Source organism: Lactuca serriola, chromosome 3 (assembly GCF_051521515.1).
Source record: "Lactuca serriola cultivar US96UC23 chromosome 3, Lser_US96UC23_V15, whole genome shotgun sequence".
Taxonomy (NCBI): Eukaryota; Viridiplantae; Streptophyta; class Magnoliopsida; order Asterales; family Asteraceae; genus Lactuca; species Lactuca serriola.
This window is the reverse complement of record NC_136410.1, coordinates 248,223,665-248,242,636: the sequence shown is the minus strand read 5'-3', so window position 1 is coordinate 248,242,636 and position 18,972 is coordinate 248,223,665. Positions and strand designations below refer to the sequence as shown.

General features: G+C 35.8%; 1 protein-coding gene, 1 non-coding gene and 1 pseudogene across 3 annotated transcripts; 1 reads left to right on the top strand and 2 right to left on the bottom strand.

Annotated features, from left to right (window-relative positions):
• Positions 1-5,441: 5,441 nt before the first annotated feature.
• Positions 5,442-6,014, bottom strand: LOC145096160 (putative disease resistance RPP13-like protein 1). The gene has a single exon (XM_079033925.1). The coding sequence runs from the start codon at positions 6,012-6,014 to the stop codon at positions 5,442-5,444; it is 573 nt and encodes a 190-aa protein (XP_078890051.1).
• Positions 6,015-12,346: 6,332 nt separating this feature from the next.
• Positions 12,347-12,426, top strand: TRNAL-UAG (transfer RNA leucine (anticodon UAG)). Its single transcript has one exon. It is a non-coding gene; the product is annotated as a tRNA-Leu (tRNA).
• A 684-nt stretch (positions 12,427-13,110) lies between these two features.
• LOC145093853 (putative disease resistance RPP13-like protein 1) lies at positions 13,111-18,706 on the bottom strand (annotated as a pseudogene). The gene is made up of 3 exons (XR_013703113.1): positions 14,238-18,706; positions 13,603-13,733; positions 13,111-13,468 (listed from the first exon to the last, which is right to left on the bottom strand). The product of XR_013703113.1 is annotated as a putative disease resistance RPP13-like protein 1 (transcript).
• Between the last annotated feature and the right edge of the window lie 266 nt (positions 18,707-18,972).

Sequence of the window (18,972 nt, the reverse complement as noted above, 5' to 3'; positions counted from 1 at the left end):
CTCCAGTATATAGTTGGGTGAGACCCGTGGGCGAGGCCCGTATGAGATTAGCGGTGCAGGTGAGACCTGGGAGCAGGGTTGCTCAGTAGTACGGTCGGGTGAGACCTGTGGGCAAGGCCCGTGAGTTTTTAGCAGCGCAGGTGGGACCTGGTCGGGATTTTAGTGTCAGGTTAAGGGATCGGGGATCCCAGGTTTGTAGTGCCTGGATGGCAGGACTGATTGAGCAGTTATAGATGGTCGAGGTATCCTTGGAAGTCGCTGAGAGCGACCAGGGATGGTGTTGGGACTAGCTATCGGTGGGAACCGGTAATCCAGTCATTGATAGGTTGGTAGGGACCAGGGCGGTCCCGGTTTATCAGGAAGTCAGTTGGGGAATAGTTAAATTGCCAGTCGGTGGCAGTGCGAGTATGCAGCGTATGGTGGACTTCAGTTAGTTGAGTCGAGGGGTGCTCGACACCAAGTGTTGGCAGGAAGGAGTGTCAGTGAGTGCTGACGGTGATGACCCGTCCTGGAAATAGCAGGGAGATGAAGGAGCTAGTGAAGGATAGGACCTTCACAGTGTCAAAGGAAAAGTCGGTAATGAGACTTTGCCTTGGGAAGGCAAGAGATTTGCGCAAGGAAAGAAGTGGAGAACCCCTGTGGGTTCAGTGCAGTATTCGGTGGAAGACCAGCGCAGGTAGGCGGCTGGTGTTGGGTATTGGAGGCAGATCGCAGGCGGTGGGCCATGATAAACTTCGAGGACGAAGTTCAGTTTAAGTGGGGGAGAGTTGTAACACCCAGGATTTTGAAAGCCAAGAAAGTAAAGGAAACCCTAAATTTAAGAGGGACTCGACGAGTCAAAGGAAGGACTCGGCGAGTCGGAGCGGGATCCGGGTCGATAAGAAAGTGACCGACTCGACGAGTCGGCCAAGTGGACTCGGCGAGTCTGGTCTGTGCGAGGAAAACCCTAAATCCGGGGCTTGGAGCCTATTTAAGCATCTTAATCTTCTTCCTAGGGCTCCTTTACAGCCTCTTGCACCCAAAACGCCGCACCTTAAGCCCCCATTGTGTTCATTCAAGCTTCTAGCCATTTTTGAGTGGGTTTAAGGAAGAAGAAGGAGTGGGAATCCTTGAAGCATCAGGGAGTGGCTTTGGATCTGAAGTTTGGGAAGCATTTCAGAGCATTAGAAGGTATCAATTCGTTTATCTCCTCCAGATTTTCCCTTGGTTATGAGTTTTGGGGCTTTTAAGCCATGTTTAAGACCAATCTTGAGCTTGAGGTCCAGATCTGAGGTTGCTACCTCAGATCCATGTTTATTTTGGTTTGTAATCCCAGAAAGTATCAGCCATTGGGTGGAAATTGGAGTCTCTTGGTCCTAAACCCTAGCTATGGGTGTATTTTGCCTAGATCTCACTCTCTACACGTAAAGTTTGCAACTTTACGTGGGAAATAGGCTTGGGGAGGGTAGATCTATAGTTTGGAGCTCATGCATGACTCGAAAGTCCTCTGCATGAAAGTGGATCTTAGTGGACTCGACGAGTCCTTCGAGTGGACTCGGCGAGTAGCTTGAAGATGAGGAGGAACTCGACGAGTGGGATGAACAACTCGTCGAGTCGGATGAAGATGGGCATGAACTCGGCGAGTTAGATGAACAGCTCGTCGAGTTGGATGAAGTTTGTCGTGTGCTCGGCGAGTCTGTTCTTAGACTCGGCGAGTCAGGTCGAGTGGTCCCAAACCCTTCGAGTTAAGACTCGAGTCAGCGAGTCGAGCCAGGACTCAGTGAGTTGGTCAGGACAGGAATCGAGAATCAGTAAACTCGGCGAGTCAGGGGCTGACTCGGCGAGTAGAGTCGCGAGTGGAAGGACTCTGGATTTATGGACTCGGCGAGTCAGTAGGGTGACTCGGCGAGTAGGGTTGACCTGGAAGGTTGACTTTGACCAGGACATCGACTTTGACCAGAGTTGACTTGGTTGACCTTTGAAGGTCAGTTAGACTAAGTGTTGGGTTGTTGTTGGTAGCTCGGGGAGCTAGCGGAGCAGCAATTCGGAGTTAGCGGTCAGGTAGCGGTCAAAGGGGTTAGCAGCAGCAGTTCAGCAATATCAGGTGAGTTTCCCTTTGTATGAATGGGTCTACGGCCACAATGCCGGCCCATGTAGTTATGAGTAGAAGACCCGGGGGTTAGCCCTAGGCACAGTATGCTAGTATGATTTTTGGACGAGGTCCAATGACAGAGGGCGGGTGCCCAAGGAGCGGTTTATGTGATAGTCTATACTTGTTGTCTGTGTGATACTTGTATGTGCCTGGTAGGGAGGTGAGAGAGGGCGAGGTCCCGTATCTCACCAATAGCAGAGTGTGGATGGTGTTCCACATCTCAGTAGCAGCAGAGCAGGGGCGAGGCCCAAGTTAGGAAAGGAGTGAGGGTGGGCTGGGCCCGAACCTCACTATCAGCAGGAGTATGGACGAGGTTCCATGACTCATCAGTAGCAGAACTCGGGCGGGGCCCAGAGATAGGCGAGGCCTTAGAGCAAGAGTTGTTAGTATATGTTTAGTTTATGTAATGTTATGTGATATGTTTATGTGCTATTATATGTTAGAGGGCGAGGCCCTGTGACAGGCGAGGCCTAAGTGAAACAGATCTGTATCCGAGCGAGGCTCGAAGCCAGGCGGGGTCTGGAGCGGCGAGGCCGTTGTAGCGGGCGAGGCCCGAAGTAGGGGGCGAGGCCCCGGATAGCGGGCGTGGCCCAGTATGTGCAGTATGTGGTTTTGCATGGTATGTGGTAAGGTGGGGAACTCACTAAGCTTCGTGCTTACGGTTTTCAGTTTTGTTTTCAGGTACTTCCGGTAGCGGAGGGAGGAGCTCGGGGTGATCGCATGGCACACACCATAGATTAGTCAACCTGGGAATGTTTACTCTGATAATAAACATGTGTTTTGAAAACCTATACTCAGATTATGTTATGGAATGATGTCCTTGGTTAAAGTAATGTTTTATTAAAAAGAAATTTTTGGTCTTAAATTTTGGGATGTTACATGCAAACTACATGGTGCCCTCACATGTTACAGTCACCTATTCGATGTGCCGGTAAACCACACACGCTCCACCGAACTATGACAAACATTGAGTCACCCTTTGCTACCTTTGCTTAGACCCATTTAGTGTGCCGGTTAACCACACACGCTCCACTAACGTCTTCGCAAGGGCACAAAGTGTAATTTCATGGAATTGCATCAATTCACTTTTGCCTAAGTAACTAAGATTGGGAATTTTATGAAAACATTTAGTTACTTTAGTAATTCATTATACTTATAATGGAAGGTTTCGTCCTATCCTACCCGTTCGGCTAACGACCCTCCACTAGTCAAGAGTGCGGTGGGTAAGAGTGGATACCCATTCAATCGCCATTTTATAGGCAATTTCCTTAAACACCCCTTATAGACCAGCTTCGTGAATGAGGCCTACTAATGGTAAGACTGACTTTTAGTTATACATATATATAATGTTAGACTTTTAATGTTATATATAGTATAGGGTGTATTTTATAACTTTTAAAATACTATGTGGTTAACTTTAACAATTACACTTTTAATTCTATTAAATGGTTAACCTAAACTTTTATGGATTTATTAAACCTCCTTTAATTATACACCTTAATTAATTAATAAAACCATAAGGGTGTGATGTGAACTTTTTCAAAACAATACTAGAGTTATAGAATTTAACATTCCTAATTAAACTTTTAATCAACTTTTAAATTCCAAAACTTGAGGGCAAGTTTTGAAACATTTCAACACATTAGGGTTTAGAATTTAAATATGCATCAAAATTAAACTATTTAATCAAAATTTAAATTCCAAAACTTGAGGGCAAGTTTTGAAACCTTTTTCAAAACATTAGGGTTTCAACTATTTAAATTTCAAAACAACAAAACTTTTGGGTTCAAATTTAAATTATAAAACCTAAAGGGCAATATATGAAACTTTTCATAACTACAAGGATCAAATAACAAATAATTCAAATTAACATTTAATCACATAATTATCCATATTTGATTTATTTAATGATTTCTTGCAAAACAATTTATCAAATTACTCAAAATAATTAATCAATTATCTTATAAGGAAACAATTATCTTATTAATTGATAAATGTCTTCAATTAGATCAAAAATATAGTCAAATATATCATATAATCGGATTAATATTGATCTAACATGATAAGGTAACTATCCATAAGCAAAAACAGCAAGAAATCCCGAAGTACCCTCCATCTGACGAGCTGACTCGTCGAGTCAGGCTTGGACTCGTCGAGTCACCTTGGACTCGGCGAGTCCAGCCTCCAAAACACCAAAAAAAACGAATTTTTTAGATATATCAAGCATCAATACAATAGAAACCAATCAAGGCTCTGATACCACCGATGGGTTTTAGACATAAGACATCCTATGTGCTCATACAAACCCTAAAGCTTGGATCTAGGTTTCTCTATTGTACATACTTTGAATCCAAGACTATATACCCTAACTCTAGCATATGGAAATCAGAATTCACATGTAATTAGGTTTAAGAACATACCTTGATTGTTATATAGCAATAACAATCCAATTCCTCCTTGAATTGACCTTGGAAAGCTGAGAGTCACAAGTGTCACTCCTCTAAAGGCTTACAAACACCATAAGCAAGTGGAGAAGGTATAAAGAGAGAGGAGGGAGGTTAGAATTCGTCCTTAGATCCTCTTGGGAAGAAGTACACGAATTCTAAGGCCTTAGGGGTCTTTATATAGGGTTGGGATTAGGTTTTCAGTCCTTATCCTTATATAGTTGCTTGTCCACCAAGCAACCATAAGATAACTCTTAGAAACCCTTATCCTAGTCGAATTCTAAGTGATTATCACCTCAAATTCGTTCACCATATATATAAGATAATCCTTACCTTATTTTGTAACTATCACATAATTACAATTCAGCCCCTCTAGTTTAATTAATTACACTTGATCACAAAATTAATTCTTAATTAATTATTGACCAATATTAATTAAACAAATATGATTTCTCCTTTAATATATTATTCTTATAACATATTAATAAATCATAATAACCTCTCTCTCTTTATTTATTTCTCCAATCAAGTTGTTTTGGTGAAGGCAACCCAAAAGGACCATGCACCATCGGGTCAAGTACATACCAAAATAGTTATGGACTTAGACACTAATCCAACAGGTAGTTGCCCAAGTCTTGGTAGAGATGTACATTCTTCATAGCCATCTATTGACACTTTAGTCAACCGATGAAAGGAGGGATCCCAACCCAATTTGAAAACTCTATACCCCTATATGACACGAGTTCAAGCTTTTTCAAAGTATTATTAAGAGGCTTCAGCTCATTGAGGACCTCTTTTTCATGTGTTTCCATTCGATGAGAATTAAACTCAGAACCCCAATTCAACTCTAACTCACTAAACCTCATTCACGATAAGTTCGCCGCACGTGCATCCATTGCATTCTGCACATTGCCCAGCCCCACAATACAAACTTTTCCATGGAGACTTTGCAATTTCGTAAGCTCGGTTATTGCTAAGCTAATGTCACTGAAGAGAGTTTGAAGACTTTTCAACTCACCAATACCTAAGGGCATCTCCTTCAACCTCCAAGTATTCCTCATGTCAAAATGCTGCAAAATTTTAAGCTTGGAGAAGCTCTCCGGCAACTTAATCAATTCATGACAGCCAGAAACGATCAGTGTCTGTAGATTATAAAGATTGCAGACATTTTCCGGTAAATGGATAATTTTAGTTCGAGATAGATTAAGATACGGCAAGTGCTTTATACTACCAATGACTTTTGGTACCTCACTTATGCTAAGATCACTCAAACTGAGGACCCTTAACAATGGTAGCTCCTGAAGTAAGTCACTCAGGACCTTATTTGATAAGTAAAATATAGACCAACTTTCTACCACCCCAACAGACAATGCTAAAACCCCAATAACCTGCCCAGCCTCTTCCTTCCTCTTCCGGAGGTGCTCTATGTCAATCTTCATCTCCCTCACCCTGGCTATAATATCCTCCAAGGTCGGACATGCCGAGTACCTGACATGTTTCCAGATGTCAGCCCTCAACATGTCGTGGTATCAAGTCTTCCTCATCTCCTCATCCCCTGCATACTAAAGCACCAATAACGCCCTCTCCCAGAACTTTGCGTTAATCTCCGCCACCGACTCAGTCGCCTGCCTCATATCTAGAAACTCTATGTCCAGCTGATGAAGCTCCATAACCGGTGCAAACTCAGCCCTAAACCGGGTCATAATGTCCTACTGGGTCATAGCCTCAATGGTCAGTGCTCCCATCGAATCACTAACCGCCTCCTACCAATCTTGAGCTCGGTCTCTCAAACAACTTGCAGCATACCAGACCTTCAACCCCTCAGGGAAGAAGTTCGTCAACTGAGCAGACTTCATGTCTGCAATCCATGTCCTGGCCATAATGGGGTCCTTCACCCCTGTGAATGTCTGGCGCACCACATCCCCGGAAATCCTTGAAGAAGAGTATGTGAGTCCCTATCTGGCCAGATGCCATGTCGCTCCTGAACACCCTGAGACGATCCTCCATCAGCTCGATGATCCCTTCCTTGATCGACCCGAAAATCATCGGGTTCACCTCAAGGATGCCTCCTATAATCTTTGACGTGATAAACTCGCATAGTCTGTCATCAACCGGCTCAAAACCTGCACCCGAACCAGATCCTAAACCTGATCTGGACCTTGAACCTCCTGCTCCGAAATGTGTCACCACCATTCTGAAACAAGACACATAATCATCAAGGTCATACATAACCTCGAGAGGTATCACACACTCTACAAGTTCCCTGGTTCTATCTTTGTAGCAAAAAAAATTGAATTGTTCAAAAATCCTTGGTTGTTTCCTCATGATACCTTACTTGTTAACAGGTTTCCTAAGAATTGGATTTCCTGAAGTTGCACTTTGAAACTTAAGCTTTATTTTCTATATCCTTAAGGTTGCTTTGTGTGTGTGTGTATATATATATATATATATATATATATATATATATATATATATATATATATGTTTGTGCTATAAGCATTTGATTTAGACACGTACCTTTATTTGCATAAGGTATTTAGTAGAACTGAGAGCAAAGTTGATTAAGATTGATCCAAGCAAACCATGTTAGAATAAGGTCGTATTTGATAGTTTCTGTTCGGGAAAGTGCTATCTGTGAAAGTGTTGTATGAGAAAGTTTTCTGACTGAGAAAGAAACCATGTTTGATTGTACATCTGATTGATTGTGCTAAATGATGAAAATGACAATATTACTCTGTTGTTCTATACTGTTATGGATGAAATTGTTGAAGAATTATAAAACATACAAATTGTCATATAAAATCAAAATTATACAATAATCATTTAAAAATCCAAATAGAATGTCGATTAATTTGTTTTCAGTTAATTACTTTTCAAGTTGATGTTACATTGCTATTCTTTCTAATCATTTTAGTTTTTTTTTTTAATAACTCAACATGCGATTCTTGTCCCGGTTTATGTCCGATAGTGGTGGGATGGATAAAATTTTTTAAAATATATTAGGATGGTGGTGGTGGTGTCCAAACAAAATTAATCTAATAAAAAATGAATTAAAAAAATTAACTAAAAGAAATTAATAATCCAATAAAGTAATATTTATTAATATATAATAATCCAATAAAATGAATTAATCCATAAAAAAGAAATAAAAAAGAATTATTTAAAAGAAATTCATAACTCAATAAAATAACATTAATTAATACATAAATATTATATATTAAAAATAATATTTATTAATATATAATAATCCAATAAAAAATTAATAATCAAATAAAAAAGAAATTAAAAAATTTATTAAAAAGAAATTAATAATACAAAAAAGAAAGAGACGGGAAATGGGACACAATTTTTTTCCAACCTATTTAGCAAAAAATATATGATTTTGTGACTTTCTGGGAAAAACATATCTTATTGGGAAAGACCAATTTTTTGTGCACATCAAACAGTATTTTTCAGTCCATTCAGTCAGAAAGATATGTTCGAGTCTGAAAAGATACCTATCAAACGGGGCCTAAATGTCTTATATAAACTTGTAATTTATGTGGTGATTTTGCTTTAAGTTAATGAATTCCGTAGTTGCTAATATTTAATTTCTAGGTAAAAAAAGTTTCCATTTGTAAGGTGGATTTTATTTATTTCAAGAGTAAATTACACGAATGGTCCCTATGATTTATGGTAATTTGCGTGTTTGGTACCTAACTTAATTTTTTAATTCGGAAGGTCCCTACTGTTTGTTTTTTTGTTACGCGCTTGGTCCCTGTCTTATCTAAAAAACTATTTTCCCTTAATTTTTTTTAATTTATTTAAATAAACACACCCCCAACCCCACCCCATACCTTACATTACTTACCTCATCATTTTTCCCTATTTAAATAATATTCTTTTTAGGTAAGACAGAGACTAAGTGCGTAACAAAAACAAGCAATAGGGATCAAGTGTGTAATAAAAATAAACAGTAGGGACTTTCCAAGTTAAAAAAATAAGTTAGTGACCAAGCATGTAAATTACCCCAAACCATAGGAACCATTCATGTAATTTACTCTTATTTTAATCGATAGTATCTCTAAATATTATTAAAAGAGAAACCTTATGAAATCATCTTAAACAATCTGGGTCATTGATTGTATTTTAATCCTATGTTTTTTACCCTTAGATCAAATTGCTGACACCATCTCCCCCAAATGGAATATATTTAATTCCAATAAAAGCTTTCTAATTGTCAAACAAAATAAACTTACGGCCGTTGAAATAGAATGTGTATAATTCCAATAAAATCTTCCCATATTTTAAAATATTAATTTCCGGTTATAAAGGTTTTAATATGGTCAGCTTTAAAAACATATTAGTAACAAACCATTTCAATTAAGGAATTAATATCAATCATTAATATAAATCTGTTTATATTAGTAAAACATTAATATAGAATCAATTTTTATTAGGAAACCATTAATACCAAAAAATTAGATTCAAATTATCACTTATATATACAATTCATCATTGAATCTGCGGCTCACACTTATTTTCAATCGTTGTTTTTCTTCAAACATTCTTCTACAACATCATTCTTATTTTTTATAACTTCCATCGTCATTCTTTGCTTCAAACCTTCGTTGTTGTGCAGTAAAAGGTTAATACATTATTTCGTTTTTTATATTTTTTCTATTTTTTTTCCCTATATCAAATATATGTATTCATATATTTCGATTTTCTATGTCACAAATTACATGAAATCGGTTAACTATTTTTTTGAAAATTTTCAAATGAACAGGAAAATATAATGTACCTTTAACAAAACAAAGATTAACTATATTTGGAATTGACACTAATAAGGAAAATGTTATTTTTATATATTATAGATGATTATGATTTTTTTTAATTATTACTGTGTCATAAGAATCCGATTAATTTTGGTATGATTTAAAAATATTTTGGTATGATCCTATTACACTTTTAGGTTGATTTAATAGGAAATAATATATAATATATTTTTACATCCTTTAAAATTAAGTATGGAAACAATTTTGTTGACGGCTATAATAGCTTTCATACCTCTTTATGAATCATACATCTTTATAGATAAATACATTGTATATGTCTCTTTTATTTCATATAAAAGTTCTTTCTGATTATAATTGTGTTCTCTTTCATTTTACACCTATGACACAAAACAATTGTGATGAGATCGTCTTTTAAAAGGTTGCTGACATCAATGCATCTAAGGAAACCTGAAACATTTGTGTTCAAGTACTCTTGCTTTGGAAGCAAACTTAAAAAAACAACTCAAACATGTTCAACAGCTTGGACATGATTTTAATTAACGAGTAGGTACAAGTTTTTCTTTTTATTATTATTATGTTGCTTTTAATTTATAAAATTTTAAGCTTAACCAATTTTTTTTCACTTACATGACACTAAAATACAAGCAACAATAAAAAAAAATCTCATTAGTCTGTTTGAAGCCCTCTTTGTTAAAGAATTTGCAAGGGAAATTAGTAGTTTTAGTATGGCCAGAAATGAAGGAGATTACATGTTGGTTGATCATAAGCATAAGAAGAATTTCTACAAAACAACCAAAGTTCGTGTATCAAATGATTTTGTTGATATGGTGTATCCTTATAATTTTGATACTTTCCAGGATTTGATAGCCAGGAATCTCGACACTCGTGTTGCATTTGGTAAGATTTGATTTTAACATTCTATCTTATCTACACGTAAATACTTATTGTATTACACATCTATACTACAACAACCATTTATTTTTTTGTTCTAGAATTTCTTGGTCAGGTAGTGTCGACTAATCCCATAAAAGTGATTATTGAGAATTCAAGAGAGAAATGGTTTATGAACCTGGTTGATCAGGATCTAAGTCAAATATATGTATTTAAAACATTTTATTTTCTAAAGTATTTTCTACATGATACCATAAAACATGTCGTTTGCATGAAAATTACATGTTTATCGACATTTCAATATACATGAAAATTAAATGTTTATCTATACTTCAATATACATGTTTATTTTAGCATTATTTAAAACATTTTGAATCTACTAATTATAGAATTCACATTTTTTCATACAGGAAATAATTCGTTGATCATTATCACAGAGTCCACTTATGATCTTCTCACTACCAAATTGGTCGACTGTAGTTAGATCTCTTTCACACATTTTTTTATCACATTTCTTCATACTTTTAAGTTTTAAATTTTCATCTTCAAATTCCATTTTTTAGTTACATACGTTCATTAAAATTATTTTTTTTGTTTAACATACCAGCCTATTTTGTTTTATCTTTATATAGTAACAATAAAATTTATAAATTTACACAACAATATATATTTCGAATTTTGTCATAGTACTGTACTTTACAAAATACAATTCCCTCCAAAATAATTTTCGTCAGTATTTTCATCCATAATTAATTTCATCCAATTTAAATTTGTATTTTCTTTATATAATTTTTTTTAATGATCCCGGTATTTTCCCTACAAAAGTATATCAAACATTTATGTCTTAGATAATGTTGCCTCATTATAATTATTACTTTCCAAAATATATCCGTTTAATGAAGAATTTAATTTAGTGAAGGAAGTAAATGTTAATTCAAACAAGATATATATTCCATAATTATTACATGAGTTTATTAAAAAAAAATATCAAGATGTAAACATTAAGCATTTTTAAATGAAATTTCAGAATACATACGAACGATAATGTTGTACAACGAAATATAAAATTGAATAGACTGAAAAAAAAAAAAAAAAAAAAAAAAAAAAAAAAAAAAAAAAAAAAACTATTAAGACGGTCAATCTTAATAATAGTATAGTTTTGAAAAATTATGAAGTAAGATAAAAAAAAATTATAAGATATTAAGAAATTTGTAATTACTATTAGTAAAAGCGTTACGGTTATTAAAAAAATAAGATCGTTAAGATTAGTAAAAATGCAATATTCAAAGTAAATTATCACAATGGTAATGAAATGTTATTATTTGATATTTCATATAATTGAAAGATATACCAAATTACATTGATGATATACTAAAATTATTCAAAGTTACGCTAAGACTAACGCAAAGTTCTTGCAAACACCAAATAAGTAAGAACAAACATAAAAGCTACCACGTATATTCATAATCAATTTAAAATAAACCATTCATGATTTAGAAAAGAATTTACATTGATGATATACTAAAATTAAATTCATATAACATTTAACATTCTATAAGTTATACTCTATGACTTTAATTGAATAAATGAAATAGTTATCAATATTTAATGCTGTGAAAAGAAAAACGATATATTGGTTGTCAATATATGTTTAAATTAAGTAACATTATTATGGAAGGAATGTCTAATTAGAATACTTATGCTTATATAACAATATCATAACCATATGTGACGATAAAGGTCATTCAATTAATAAAACAAAAAATGTTGTAAACAAAGAGGTTATTCAACAATTATAGATATTTATCGATTTCAATGTATCTTCTACACATTTCAATAATACTAATAACCATAATCTTTTTTATAATTATTATGCAACATCTATAGACATTTGTATGTTTTTTTATGCGTTCCCCGCGTTTAACGCGGGTTATAATCTAGTATATTTAGTAAAATGATAGGCGCTCATATGATCTGTTTTGTTTTTAGAGTCATAATATACGTACAACAGCTCTTTTAGTTCAATCTGCATGTTGTGTCTTCAAAGTTTATGTATTGTATTACAGGATCATTACGAGTAATCCAGGTATAATTATCAGCTAGACAGTTTGGCCGAGTGGTCTAAGGCGCCAGATTTAGGCTCTGGTCCGAAAGGGCGTGGGTTCAAATCCCACAGCTGTCAGTTTTAATGCTAAACTTTTGTTTTTTTAATCTTTAGTTGTAGAAAACCTCTTTTACTTCGGTATTTGTTTACTTGTTCAAAAGATAGTCATTTACATTTTGCTCACAATTAGTAGTTGTATATCAGTATATGTTGATTTGGAACATCAAACAAAATACATAAAATAACTTTATATATTTTGTATTTGAGGTAGAATTACTAATCACACCAAAACAATATAATACATACTATAAATACAGAATCAAATTGACGTTCTAAAATCATTGAGTAATAAATAACAAAGGTAACTCGCTATGATGGTTGTATGTATTATTAATGTTGTAGCACAAAGTTTGAGTGGTTGGAGGAATTTATGTAAAAGAGCAATTAACACCATCAACTATGAGTCCAAACAAAGTTTATTTTATTTCATAAAATATAAGGTCCTAAAGGGTTAACGATTCTTTGTAGTTTAGCATCTACAACTGACCATATGCGCATTGTCATTTTACATCCGGAAGTTCTCTAGAGGACATCATTCCAGTAGTACCATTAGGTGTAAATCAATAACTATTTGTAAATATAGAAGTTAGTTTCTCCAAAGAAAGTATACAAGAATCTAGAGTGGAGAAAAGCAAAAAATATCAAAGATAGTAATAAATTAAAAAGCGTAATTCAAAGTGCATTCTGTCTGCTGGCAAATAATTTTATCAGAAAGCAAAATGAGTTATTAAAGTTATACATCATCCAATGAAAGTTAAGGATACATGGACTCTGTTTTCAACTTTTTTGAATAGCAGATGGAGTTATCTTTTTTTGCTATGTTTTCAATCCAACTTTCAAACATAAACGTCATAGGATGCTCTTGATGAAAACAAGATGTTCTCTTTCTCTTTGGGTTCAATCAAGTCTAGAAAACATGTAAATATCGCAAAGTTATATAAAAGCAAAACAAGATTGCAACATAAAGGCTATGTAGAAATTGAGCCTTCACAGCTTGGATCATTAGGAGGAGTTCTGCAGTTAACTTTCATGGATGATCGTTGGGCAGTAAGTCATTCACCTATATATACATCAACATTCCATTTTAAACAAATTTAGAACAAGAAAAACTGAAGTAGAAAATTTGGAAAAAAAAATTAGCCATATAAGGGCTTTCAGTGAACATCCCTGTTTGTGAGTCTGATAGAAACAAACCTTGTAAATCAGAAGCAGCACCATATAAATGTGTTTCTCTGTAAACCATCATCATTTGATCTTTTATTTCCTCTGATGCTTTCATTTAAAAAGTCATTGCATCCACCAACATTTGATCTTTTATTGCTCGACTATAAGTGTGGAAGAGTGAGAAAAATACATTTGACCTCAATTAGTAAGATAGGAATTTAAATTAAATATTTCTAAAAAATAAATTTAACAAATATATAAAACACCTTAAAAAGATAATCAAACAGGATTTATGTTCTTAATGGTTTCACAAGTATATGGAATCATATTTAGAGGCATCAAAATACATTAGCATTAATATTGGATGAAATGCATCATTGATGGACAACATATTAATTGGCATTGTGAAATGTATACAAACCCTGGTTGCTATTAGTTGATTTTGATACATCATCAAAATGTTTCATGATTTGAATGTATTCCTATTGTTTCCATCATGACCTTTCCATGTAATAATCCTAATTCCTAATCACATCCATCAAAAAAAACGTACTTGTAATTAAGGTTGTACCTAAAAAATATGTAGAGAAAAATTGTTTGAATGAGTTACTAAATATATTATATAAGCATAACTAACTAAAAGATTTCAAAGAAGAGGGGCATGCCTTCATATTTCATTTGGTAAAATTCGGTCTATCCGCAAGCAAGGGATAAGGGAGACGTGGGGCCAATAGATGCCTCCTCTACTAATCTTTTGTTTCAGATTTGGGCATCCAGTGATCCAAAATACCAGAAGCAAAGGCAACAAGTTTTCTGGTAGATCTCTCGTCTTTGGGCAGTTCTGAATGATGAGACGTTGGAGGGAGGTGAGGTGTTGCAGTCCACTTGAAACTGATTCCAGTTTCTCAAATCCATCTATACCAAAATCAGTAAGGGATGAAGGAAGAAGATGCAACAATTCACCAAAACTTCTAATGTCATCATATGGTCCGCCATATAATCTTAGGTCAACAAGTGAGGTTGGAAAATTCTGTGGGCCCCACTCGGAGATGGGCTTCTTCAACCCTCCTATTTCAAGGCAAGTCAATTTTGGAGGCCAAAGCCCACGAGGAAAAGATGCATCCGTACTTGTACACTTTTGTATATCCAGATGTGTTAAAGAGGTGAGATTTGGCAACTCATGGTCAGGAAATGACTCCATACTCGAACACTCTATTATTGTCAACCTGACGAGGTTAATGAAGTAACCCAACGTAGTGATCGATTTCAGATTTGGCCAATTATGTATGTTGATTTCAGATTCAACCAACTCCTTTTCCAATAGTTTCTTGCAATTGGTGATGACAAGTGACCTGAGCTTTTGCATTCCTCCTGTTGGGAAGGAGACGGATGTAATTGAATCACAACTTTCAATATCCAAATCCTCCATGCTATCTGGACAACTGCAATGCTCCAAGCTGTTACAATCCGATACTTTCAAGATCCGAAAAGATGTTAGGTTGCTCCCACTATTAATAATATCCTCCTCTTTCTCCCCTAAACTCACCAAACTTTTACATTCTCTTAAATCCAACATTTTTAAATTCATAAGAACCATACTTGCCTCTGCTTCTGATCCCCACAAGTATCTTATGTCGTTACACCGTTTGATGCTTACGTATTCAACTGCACCAAGATACCCTGTCACACCTCTCCACAGTTCATCGGTAAGTCCTGAAATATCATCTATTTTCAACTTGGTGATTGATGAAGCTACCTTGACCAGGCTTTTCAATAAACCATGATCACATTTTATTAGTTTCAAAACCCTGAGTGAAGGTAGTGCTTCGAGGGAGACCCGAACCAGATTAGGACAATCTTCAATACGAAGCTCTTGAAGGCAAGGAAACGCCCCACTATTTGTTGACCATTCCTCCCACCCTGACATACTATCAAACCGTAGGATTTCAAGTGAAGGAAATGCAAGGCCGGTCCCAAGAAACTCCAAGCCTACAACCTTAACCTTACTCATCCAACCAATAATCAGCTTCCTCAGTGATGGTAGTTGCCCAAGTCTTGGTAGACATGTACATTCTTCACAGTCATCAATCGACACTTTAGTCAACCGAAGAAATGAGGGATCCCCAACTCAATTGGGAAACTCTATACCCCTATATGACACGATTTCAAGCTTTTTCAAAGTATTATTATGAGGCTTCAGCTCATTGAGGACCTCTTTTTCATGTGTTTCCGTTCGAAGAGAATTAAACTCAGAACCCCAATTCAACTCTAACTCACTAAACCTCATTCGCGATAAGTTCGCCGCACGTGCATCCATTGCATTCTGCACACTGCCGAGCCCCACAATACAAACTTTTCCATGGAGACTTTGCAATTTTGTAAGCTCGGTTATTGCTAAGCCAATGTCACTGAAGAGAGTTTGAAGACTTTTCAACTCACCAATCCCTAAGGGCATCTTCTTCAACCTGAAACTACCCCTCATGTCAAAATGCTGCAAATTTTTAAGCTTGGAGAAGCTCTCCGGCAACTTAATCAATTTATGACAGCCGGAAACGATCAGTGTCTGTAGATTATAAAGATTGCAGACATTTTCCGGTAAATGGATAATTTTAGTTCGAGATAGATTAAGATACCGCAAGTGCTTCATACTACCAACGACTTCTGGTACCTCGGTTATGCTAAGATCACTCAAACTGAGGACCCTTAACAATGGTAACTCCTGAAGTAAGTCACTCAGGACCTTATTTGATAAGTAAAATATAGCCCAACTTTCTACCACCCCAACAGACAATGCTAAAAACGTTCTCAAATTTTTAGCTCCTTTGAGTGGCTTGAACCTTTTGTAGACCATGTAATCCTCACAAACAAATGACATATGGCGGTGCTTCTCCAAAGCTTCCATCCTAAATTCCTTCTTCATCTCTATGTCTAACCTTGAAAAAAAATCTCCAGCAACAAATGTAGTCAAGTCATTCATGAGGTCATGCATCACAAACACCGATTTGTCATCAGGGGCTTGTTGAAAAAATGATCTTGACAGCAGCTCTTCAAAATATTCAAGACCTAACCATTGCTTTGACTTGTTCGTAGTTGGTTGGTGCAAAAACCCTTCTGCGATCCACAATAGAATCAACTCCTCTTTGTCAAACTCATAATCCTTGGGAAACAAAGAGCAATATGCAAACAACAGCTTCAAAGTGGCAGAAAGATCATTGTAGCTTAGTCTAAGAGCCGGAACAATCTCATCTCTCTTTCCTAACTTCCATATCTCACTATCCAACAACTCCTTCCATTCTTCCTCATCTGTTTTTGTCCTCAATAACCTCCCAAGTGTTATTAAAGCTAAGGGCAAGCCATCACATTTTTTCACAAACAATTCCCCATGTGGCCTTAGTGTTGGATGTGTATCGAAGTTATCTACACCCAATGCATGTTGAGCAAACAAAGACAAAGCATCGTCATGTGATAGACCTTGCAAAGGGTCTTGATGAGGAAAACCCAGCTTTCTTAGCAATTGCTCCTTCCGAGTTGTCATGATAATCATACTTCCAGGAGACCCCGCAAAAAATGTGCCCACTAATTTCTCCCAATCACGATAGCTTTCAGACCACACATCATCCAGAACTATTAGAAATAACTGATTCCAAAGTTTTTCTTTAAGAGCTTCTTGAAGCAGATTTAAGTCTTCAAACTCCTTTTTTTCCCCGGTTACAGATTGATAAATTACTTTGCTTATATTGAGGATATTAAATTCATCAGAAACACAAACCCAAGCCCTGAGTTTGAAGTGATCCTTCACCTCCTTTTCATCATACAACATTCTAGCTAGAGTTGTTTTGCCTACACCACCCATACCAACTATGGGCACTATGGTGAAGTTTTGACTACTAAATTCATCCCTATCCCCCAATAGCTTCTTAAGCAATTTATTCTTTTCATACTCACGTCCAACAATACCACTAGGATCTATCAAAGATGCCTCATATCTTTCAACTTTGGGCTTTTCATTTGCTATCACACTTAAACCAAGATTATTTTTTGCCTCTACCAGTTCTCGTAATTTGGTGGCAATATCATCTAACTTGGCATGCATCCTACTATTTAGTGTGAAACTTGTGCAACAACTTGGGATTAGCTTTCTTACCTTGCTGCTAGTGGATCCAGATTTCTCAGTCAACTCACGTTCGATAGCCTCGGTTGCCAAATCGTCAAGTAGGTCGTCAATGTCGTAAGCCAAATGTTGGAGACCATTCAGCCATCTTTTAACGGCTTCATTAGTTACTTCCTTCTGCGAGGCATCATTAAGCAGATCTTGGATCTGGTCTAATGTCTTCTTCAATTTCTTGAGCTCAGAATCAATTCCTTTGGAGCGTGCAATCTTCTTCAAGGCTTCAGAGGTCAGCTTTTCAAAGACCACTGTCAAGAATGCAGAAAGAACGATTTCAGCCATGGTTTATGGTAACAGCAGAGAATATAGTAGAGGTGTCGATCAAACGGATGCAAAGAGGGAATGATTTCAATTATATGCAGCAGAAATGGATGAAGAGTGAGATCCATTTCAGATTAAATTAATGTCCTCAAAGTTAAAGTTAAAGTTGCACAAAGTTAAAGTTAAAGTTGCAATTGAGGAGTTTCAACGGAAAGATAAAGAGAGAGAACTATTAATATCCATTTGTTCTCAATTAAAATATATTAATTAAACGGTTTACACCGACGTAGGGTAGCGAATAACACTTTGCAAGTGAAACTTATTTGTTGATGTAAAAGTTCCATGGACCCATAATTCACCTTCTATCCATGAAAACTGATGAACAACTGAACCGACTACTCAGGCAGCCCATGATGACAAGAATCAGTTATTTCGGATCTTCGATGAGGTTAGAGTCGCCCAACACCATCCAACTTCGATGATTCTGACTCCGGCTGCCATCAATTCATGTTACATTTCGACATTGCGGAATAGATTCCTCCACCGTCTGGTCTCCTTCTCCATGATGTTTAATGTGAAGAGTCAAAGAATTGAAGCCAGTGGCGATTCCGCGGTGCAGAAATTTCTGAACTGTCCCATGATTCGTCATAGGGTACTTGTGGAGCTACGTTTTTTAGGTTTTAGTTTAGATAAAGATAAAAAAAAAATACGTGAGGTCCCCTGTCTATTTCTTTAAATAGGATTATTATTTATTTTATGATAATTTCAATTAATTTTTAATCCACATAAAATTTTATGGTTGTTTTATTTTATTAATTCCACGTTATATTTAAATTCAATAATAAATAAATATTAATTTCCTTACTGAACTTTCATTATTATTTTTTTAAACGACTCAAAACCCATATTTTTATAATTACTAAATTAAAGCTTCATTGTTTTTTTTATCTAAATTATTTGTTTAAATTTAA

Coding starts and splice junctions, on each gene's coding strand:
- LOC145096160 (XM_079033925.1), bottom strand. CDS start 6,014: ATGAAGATTGACATAGAGCACCTCCGGAAGAGGAAGGAAGAGGCTGGG.